The sequence below is a fragment of the Solanum tuberosum genome, unplaced genomic scaffold (genome assembly GCF_000226075.1).
Source record: "Solanum tuberosum cultivar DM 1-3 516 R44 unplaced genomic scaffold, SolTub_3.0 scf00020, whole genome shotgun sequence".
Taxonomy (NCBI): domain Eukaryota; kingdom Viridiplantae; phylum Streptophyta; class Magnoliopsida; order Solanales; family Solanaceae; genus Solanum; species Solanum tuberosum.
In genome coordinates, this window is record NW_006238946.1 from 259,779 (window position 1) to 268,618 (window position 8,840).

The window sequence follows — 8,840 nt, forward strand, 5'->3', positions numbered from 1 at the left end:
TATATATATATAGTATTACTTTTGAGACTCATCACTTTTTCTCTGTTAGTCCTCGTCATCCATATAATTTACACTTTCTTGAATATGATGATCCACTAACACTTCTCTCTTTATCAACTGAAAGTTTTCTGCTGTTTATGCTGCCGGCAAATTCTGAAACAGTCTCTCTTTTTAGCTTTCTATGTGTCACCAGAATTATTGCTACACTATTGCTGCATGCCTGCATTTGTGAATTAGTTGACTGGCAGAGCCAGAATCTTTGTTAACAAGTTCAAAATATAGAGAAAGTAAACATACAAAGAGAGTTAACATTTATTATATATACAGACCATATGGCGAAAATGCATTTAGAAAAACATTTATTATTTATAACATAAAAAATAAAATTACACCCTGCACCTTGTTCCGCCCCTAATTTATTAATTAATTAGTACGAGTAGTTCATTTCATTCTGGGCCACAACTGAAATATTAGTTTCAATCCGTGTTTGAGTTAACTATGACTGAGCTGATTATTTCGGTAACAGTTACTCTTTATGTTTTAACTCATGTGACATACTTTTCTTTTAATCTGTCCATGTAACCTTCGAATAATTGGGAACATTTTAATTTTAAAATTCTATTTTTATAGTTAATGAAATGATTTATAGCCATACTAATTGAGTCAAGTCAAATAGTGTTATATAAATTGAAACGAAAAACTGCGATACGGTTTCCCTTAATTTTTTTCTTTTCGTTTGGAGTGCAACAGGACAGAACACTGAGCACAGCATGGTCCTGAAGAACATGGAAATGAAATTGCAGTGTTTAGCTGTAACAGAAAACTAAAGGGCTCTCTGTATGTATGCATTGCAAGATGTGATGTTCCATTTTGGCTTTTTCGGGTGCCTGAAATACGGTTAATTATGGCTTTTAATTTGTGTCTAAATTTATCTTGGCATGATTATTTTTTCACAAAATAATTATAATTAAAAAAAAGTTGGAGATATTTATGTGGTATAAATTGAAACAGATAAATTTCAATTTACTATTGGGTCTTCAAGATTCGGTTGAAGATAAGTTTACCATGTGGAAGACATACAAAGTGAAGGAGAAATCTGGCAAAAATTAGGTGTGTAATGGCTAGTTTTGGGACTGCCTATTTACCACCATTTAAAATATAAATTAGAAATAACCACTTTTAAGAAACATGAGACTTTTTCATTTTTAAGAAACATGAGACTTTTTCATTCTTCGACATGCTTAAACCGTCAATTTTTAAACCCCAACATTATTTATTGGAGTTCGCTCGTTGTGCTCTGCTAAACTTCTCTGGCAACTCCTTTGAGCTTTCATCAAACTCTTGAGTGGCAAAATTAGATTTTTTTAAATGGTTCAAAATATTAAAAAGTAAATACACGAATATGTCGAGAAAATTCAATTTTTATTATATAAATAAAAAAAAAAAATTTAACTTTGTATACACGATATAATTTTTCAATAGAATTCGAATGAACTCTTTGCTCCTACCTGGCTCTAGCCCTATTTCAAGTAATGAAATTTGCACATTATCATATGAGACAAATGAAACGTCATGTAAAGAGCTCAACTTTTTCGTTTTTCTATGTCCATGGCTACTCTGTTTCATTTATTCCTTCTGTTAATTGCCAGAATATGGGGATACTAATCATATGGAAAGCTATTGGATAGAAAATAAATACATTGTACTATGATGAGATACAAACTCAAAAAGGGGAAAATTGTATATAATAGCAAATTATTAATTCAAATTAAATGTTATAACCACAGTTTGCTTTAATTGAAACCCATAGCAAACTGTTGTCATTCGCCTCTCTTCCTGAAATTCTCACTCGCCAGTCTCTCCCTCGCCTCTCTTGTTTTATACAAATACAAATGTATAAATTGCGTTTCTGTTTGTATAAAGCGAGAGAAAATTGTATATACACATGCAAATACATATATTTCTTCGTCCTATACACTTATAATTATACAATACAAATCTTTCCCTGCCCAGTTCTCTTTGCCTTTCTCTCTTTCTCGCTTTATACAAACACAGATTATACAAAATACAATGTATAATTTGTGTTTGTATAAAGCGAGAGAGAGATATTTGATATACAAATATTTTATTTCGATTCAATTGTATACAAATTCAAATTTTATGCATATATACAAACACATAAAATTGAATTGAGAGGCTGCCAACGATTTATACAAACGAGAGGCTGCCAGCGATTTATACAAATGAGAGGTTGCCAACGATTTTATACAAATCTGATGCCCCCATCGATTTATACAATCTGATGCTCTATAGCAAACATAAAATTTGTTATGGAGCGTAATTATGCAAACTGTAGTTAAAACAGACAAATATAATTTTTATGTTTGCTAAATGTGAAAGTTGTTTAAACTATTTTAATTGAAAATGACGGACTAATATTCTAGTATCAGTTGAAATGAAGGTTGGGCTTGTGGTGTTGATCCATTTAAATGGCCCACGGAGCAGACGAAATGACCTGGCCATCTTACTACTGAAGCCCATAACTCTGGCATGAACAAGGAAATTGCTTTCATGATTATATATGTAGATAGTTATAAATATTCGGTATGGTTCATGAGTAATTCAAAAGTACAGTTAGGTTGTATATCATAATACTTATTAAGTTTTTTTTTTTTAGTCGAGGGTCTTTATTCGAAAACAACCTCTCTATCTCATCCTTAAGATAGTGATAAATACACTACCCAAATTTGAAATCACTGGAATAATACACAAACTTCAAACCAAGTCCGAGTCACCTAAAATAAAACAAGTCAATAAAAATGCTATTTATCATTGATTGTGAAGCTAGCTAGCTAGGTAGACAGAAAAGTCGTCATGCACAATACATTAACGTGTATACACATTTCTCGTATAGTCACACTGCTTTAATTATCGTCTTATACCCCAAAAAAAGTCTACACAAATGAAAGGGATCGGTGCATGTGGGTCGGAAGTAGGCAGTGTGGTTGATCAAAATTTAAACAAACTTTGTATTGTATAGGAAGACAAATAATTAATCAGCATTCAATTAATAATAAATTGTTCAACAGTAAACTGACCCCATCAAGGCCATAAAATATGTAAAATGACGTGCAAGAAATCCCCATTATTTGTCCAAGTGTACCATTAAAAAATGTCCTTAATTTTTGCTTAATCAATCTACTGATATATTTTTACGTACCACAGCTTAATAATTGAAGGAAGTACTTCAATTGCTACATGGCTAATTGCTTTCACGTTTCTTCCAAGGCATAAACATATCTCTAATTAGATTCTGTCAAATAGACTAAAAAGTGAAGTTTCAATTGGTACGTTTATTTTATGGATTTACTATATGTTTTACACAGAATCGTCGGTGTAAATTAAACATTTTTTTACTATCATTGTATGAAGTCATTCAACAGATAGTCATAGATAAACATTTTTATCGTAGAATATGAAATCTTGAAAATAAGATATACTAATATATTATTATTATTGTTATATGTATTGGTAGGGAGGTATGCAAAAAGTTGGTTGAAGTGTATAAGCATTAAATCTTGACAGTTTTCTCCAACAAGATTCAGCATCACTTTCTCTTGGCAAATGATCATAATTAATACTTGCATTAGAAGTCTCTTTCAACATCTGTATGTCCCATTCAATCAACATATACATATCCCATTCAACTAAGCGTATAGATTTATATGTATAGACATAATACACAAACATATTCTCTAACTTGGTCATAGATGATGACATTTGTGCTCTTCAACTTTAGGTGTGCTCCAGTTAATACTTAAATTTGTCTAAAATTAAGCGAGTGGATACATGCATCCTACGTCCTACATAAATTGTATGCCTTCCAATTGACTCAAAAAATGGGACAAAGTACGTACGTCGGCAAATTGCATAAGTTCCATGATTACTGCGCCGTAACAATAATATTTTTCTTATGTCAAATTGGTAGATATCATTTAAAAAAAAAGTATATGAAGACGTAGTAGAGGTTTGATGATAAAGCGTTCCACTATCACTCTTAACCAGCACAAGAAAAATTATGTGAACTTGAATTGGATGTTAGACCAAAATATAGTAGCATGGTAGATAAAGAGTTGATAGTCATATATAGCTAGATTTGAAGAAGAGAAAATATCTAATTTAGAGGTAAGAATAAGGAGTAATTTGATAAATTCTAAGGTAGATTCAAGTTTTATCATGAAGTAGTTCACCTCATTTTAATGCAAGATAAACTTGTTAGCTAAAATGAATGAGACTTCACTTAATAATATAATTGAAGTCAAAAGGCCCTCTTCATTGAACTACCTACTATATATGGTTGTCACTTGTCAATATCATATTTTGGTTCTTATTAAACGTGAATTGCGGCCACAGCATTATTTCAACTTGCAATATGCAATTCATCATAATTATATGCTATCATAGCAAGGCAAATACTCAATGTTCACGGCATGCAACTGACAAAAGTTACAGTGAAATGATAAGTACTTCATCGTCACGTTTATCCTTGAACATAAGTTTTGGGTTTGAGCTATATTGGAGTAAATCAACAAGCTCTGCAGTATGATATCTTCTTTTTTAGGGAGTTTACTTGAACTTGAAATACGAATAGTGAACGTCGAAAACAAAAAAATGTCCAATACAAGAAATACGATCATTGTTGGAAATTCATTTGGTCACCACTCACCACAAAAGATTGGGGTTTTAGGGCCTTTTTAGAGGCAACTATATGGGCCATGTTGTGACTGACTTATTATATCCTAAAATGCTTCTTAATAAAAAAAAATGAATTTTGGGTCTTATTCTAGAGGTGACGATTGTTCAACTCATAATAATAAAGAGACTTTTCACACTCGAGGCGGAGCTAGTAGTGGTCCTCTGTTTCTTTCTTTCTTGTTTTGGTTTGTGGGTCTTGGGGTTGTTTATTAGTCGTTTACTGTATAGGAAGATGATACAAGTACGTCAACTAGTTCACAGAGATGCACTTAAGAATAGAATTATAGCATCCATCTAGAAGTAGATGCAACTATATATACCAACTGCATCTTCTTTGGTCATTGAATTTTTTATAATATAAGCTTTGTTACATTTAATGACGAACAGCAGATAACAACTCAACACCTAACCTTACTTTAAAAATCCCCTTCCGCTCTCATCTCTTCCACTTCACCTCTCTCCTTAATTCCTCCATACACACAAGAAATTACATTTTTCTTCAAAAGAGATGGTGAACTTGGTAGAAGCACAGAAGCCATTGTTGCATGGCCTAATGAAATTAGCTGGAATCAGACCTCATAGTATAGAGATAGAACCAGGCACAATTATGAATTTTTGGGTTCCTTCTGAAACCATAATTCAAAAAACAAAGAAAAACAAAAAAAGCACAACCACTACTCCTCTCTCCAACAATCAATGTGCTATTTCCCCTGAATCCACCACCAAACCCGACCCGAACAAACCCGTAGTCGTACTAATCCACGGCTTCGCCGGCGAAGGAATAGTGACGTGGCAATTTCAAATCGGTGCATTAACTAAAAAATACTCTGTTTATGTACCGGACCTACTTTTCTTCGGCGGATCAGTTACGGATAGCTCCGATAGATCCCCGGGTTTTCAAGCAGAGTGTTTGGGTAAAGGGCTGATGAAATTGGGCGTGGAGAATTGCGTAGTGGTTGGATTTAGTTATGGAGGAATGGTGGCGTTTAAGATGGCGGAAATGTTTCCAGATTTAGTTGAGGCGTTGGTGGTGTCTGGATCGATATTGGCGATGACTGATTCGATTAGCACTACGACGCTTAATGGTTTGGGATTTTCGTCTTCGTCGGAGCTGCTGCTGCCTACTTCTGTTAAGGGTCTTAAGGCCCTGCTAAAAGTTGCTGCTTATAAGAAGCTTTGGTTCCCTGATCGTCTTCATAGAGATTTTCTCGAGGTTAGTTTATTTATCAATTATTCATTTTCTTTTCTTTGCATGAATATAACAAAAGTCACAACTCTCTCTGTTTCACATGGATCGATCATGAGAATCAAAATACTTCGTTTTTCATGTAAATTCGGACGTGAATTCTTCATGTTTATCAGTGTACAAATTTAATTACAGTAGTTAGTTTGTTGTCACAGCATAGTATATAATTACGCGCGGCATTAATGCTCTCCACTGAATCAGTTAATGGCAAACAAAATTGTTCATACTTTGAAAGTTTGGTAGAGGCATCATTATATTATATACAACAGTAAAAGTCTTTAACTATTTTTCTTCGCCAACAAAAGACAAAAAAGGGAAAGACAGAGAAAATAAGAGAGGAGACTTTAAGCCCAACTGAATTCATTAATAAGTTGACGAAATTATACCATACATTTTCCCACAAGGCCATAACTTGAAGATTTGCAACATTTTACACATTTGTCAACAAAGAAGAAAAAAAAATGGGGGGCACCACGTAGACTTGCATAATTTGTGAGTTCATTATTACACATGGCATCCAGCCATATGTTTCATTCTTGACATCACTGTCAGTTCGCTCAACCAACTACACCTAACCGCTTTTACCGTTTTACGACCAACTATCTTCTTCTTTTATAACTAAATTTTTATCGACATATCAAAAGTGCTGATATTAAAAAAAAATTCATACATATATATGCCAATGACTTGAATAAACCAAGTGACTAAAAGCCCTATTCAGTCACTTCGTCAATTTCAAACCCGTTAGTGCAAGACAAATGAAATTCGAAGTTTCTTAACCAAATTCTTGAATGTCTCTCAAGTTTCTTTCGATAATATTAAAAGAGTAAGTACATAGCTTGGTGAGATAAAGATATATAATCCTGGGGAGGAATTTTTGTATTTATATTAATACGAGTATGAAACAACATTGATGTCATCGTTGTGATTCATATCTAAAATGTAAAGTTTTAACCGAAGCAAAGGATCTTATTCCCTCACTTGGCAATATGTCAGGTAATGTTCACCAACAGAAAGGAAAGAGGAGAGCTGCTAGAAGGCTTGGTGGTGAGCAACAAAGACACAACTATTCCAAATTTTCCACAGGTAATTGGAATTTCGTGAGTTCTACTCTTCAATATTTCACACAAAGAACTAGGAAACATATCGAGTGCTTTTTCCATTTTTTTTGACAGAGAATACATCTCCTCTGGGGTGAGAATGATCAAATTTTCAATTTGGAGCTTGCTCAGAACATGAAACAGTAAGTTTTCAGGCTTGACATGCCCTTACATTATAAACTCAAACAAACATATGAGCTCCAAGAGTAGTATACAAGATCTCACATCAGAAACTTATTTACATAGAAGTTATAGTAATAAGTAGTTCAGTAATGCACCATTTTGATATATGGCCCGTGTATATAATTCAAACTACTACATCAATAATAATTTAATACAAGTGCCACAGAGAATTTGAATAAACCTGATGATTGTTTTGCATTACTTGATGACAGTCAACTGGGTGAGAAGACTACATTTCATGGCATAGACAAGGCAGGCCATCTGGTTCACCTAGAACGACCTTGCGTTTATAACAAGTGTCTCAAGCAGTTCCTTACATCCCTGCATGCAGAAAAAGGCCAAAAGTGAAGGACAGTACTGCAAAGTTCACTATCGTAATATCATGCAACTTTTTGTCTACGAAAAGGAAAACAACTATGTGTTTCCTCTGTAATATTAGTTACTATGTAATTTGGGTTCAGAATTTGAAATTGTTGTCTTAAACAAATATATACAAATATATATTGCAAATTGCAGATGTTAGCTCCATAAGCACTAGCAGTACACGAGAAGAACTTCTTGGACAAGACAATATATAGTGGTCCATGGTAAAGTGGAACAAAACAAGTTTTCAGTCAGGCTGGAATTGCATCACTTGTTCCATTTCTTACTGCAATTTTATTTTGTATCATCTGAAGGACTGCTGAATTTCTTCCAGTGTTTTTCCTTTGGTTTCTGGAACCCAAAGCCTCACAAAAACCACCGTAAAAGCTGATACCAGTGCATAGATAGCGAATGTTCCTGCCAAATTTACAGTCTTTAGAGTCACTCCAAGCATGGTGCGAATACCAATAGAGAAACGGAGAGAGAGAAACCTCCTTTACTCCAAGTTAAAAGCAAATTTGCTGTCATTGTAACAATCCATGCTGAAAACCAATTGGCCAAAGTTGCAACACTGCCACCCAGACTTTTGATGCTTACAGGCAGAATCTGCACAACCAATTAAAAACTTGATGTCTCAAGAGATGGTAAACAGAACACTCATCCTATTGTCATGCAATAGGGCTATTTATTAGAGCAGTGAGGCTCTTGAATCCCCAAAAATAAAGAGAATCATAAAACCTATGCTAGTGTCCTTGAAGAACATCTCAAGTTCAGTAAGAATATTTTCTAGGAAGAAAGTTTGAACCAAAAATCTGTCCTGGCAGTTACTTAATATGTTAAAGAAACCTGCAATAATGCTTGATCTTCCTTTAAAACTAACATCATCACCTTTAACATGGGTGATCTTTATGTTAGTTTTCCTCAAATTTCTCAACCACGTTCTCCAGAGAATGTTACAAGTTTCATCTATGCTCTATTTTTAATTATGTTTAGGAAAATATATTTTTCCTGGTCTCCTGAACTATAGATTAGCTTTGTTATACCTCAGACATTATGATCCAAGGTATGGATCCCAATCCTACACCAAATGCCATCACCAAGGCCTGTAAAAATTAATACGTAAAGGGTCTCAGATATGCCAGAATGCATCAATAGAACAGGGATGAGAGCGGGGGGGGGGGGGGGGGGGGGGG

The 8,840-nt window shown here is 34.0% G+C and overlaps 2 protein-coding genes across 2 annotated transcripts in view; one reads left to right on the plus strand and one right to left on the minus strand.

Annotated features, from left to right (window-relative positions):
- The first annotated feature begins 4,964 nt into the window (after nt 1–4,964).
- On the plus strand, nt 4,965–7,829 carry LOC102581480 (epoxide hydrolase 4-like). Its single transcript, XM_006340566.2, has 4 exons — nt 4,965–5,968; nt 6,998–7,087; nt 7,177–7,244; nt 7,497–7,829. Exons 1-4 carry the CDS (start codon nt 5,264–5,266, stop codon nt 7,630–7,632), a joined length of 999 nt encoding a protein of 332 aa, XP_006340628.1. The 5' UTR covers nt 4,965–5,263; the 3' UTR covers nt 7,633–7,829.
- Nucleotides 7,830–7,934: 105 nt separating this feature from the next.
- Nucleotides 7,935–8,840, minus strand: part of LOC102581811 (sugar transporter ERD6-like 6) — a 6,424-nt gene continuing 5,518 nt past the window's right edge. Inside the window, exons 16-18 of the mRNA XM_006340567.2 lie at nt 8,691–8,750; nt 8,139–8,253; nt 7,935–8,064 (exon numbers count right to left, since the gene is read on the minus strand). Coding sequence (XP_006340629.1) covers nt 7,952–8,064; nt 8,139–8,253; nt 8,691–8,750 — 288 coding nt within the window. The 3' untranslated portion in view covers nt 7,935–7,951. The remainder of the gene's footprint in view (nt 8,065–8,138; nt 8,254–8,690; nt 8,751–8,840) is intronic.

Coding starts and splice junctions, on each gene's coding strand:
- LOC102581480 (XM_006340566.2), top strand. CDS start 5,264: ATGGTGAACTTGGTAGAAGCACAGAAGCCATTGTTGCATGGCCTAATG. Junction 5,969..6,997: donor TTCATAGAGATTTTCTCGAG/GTTAGTTTATTT, acceptor GCAATATGTCAG/GTAATGTTCACCAACAGAAA. Junction 7,088..7,176: donor CTATTCCAAATTTTCCACAG/GTAATTGGAATT, acceptor TTTTTTTGACAG/AGAATACATCTCCTCTGGGG.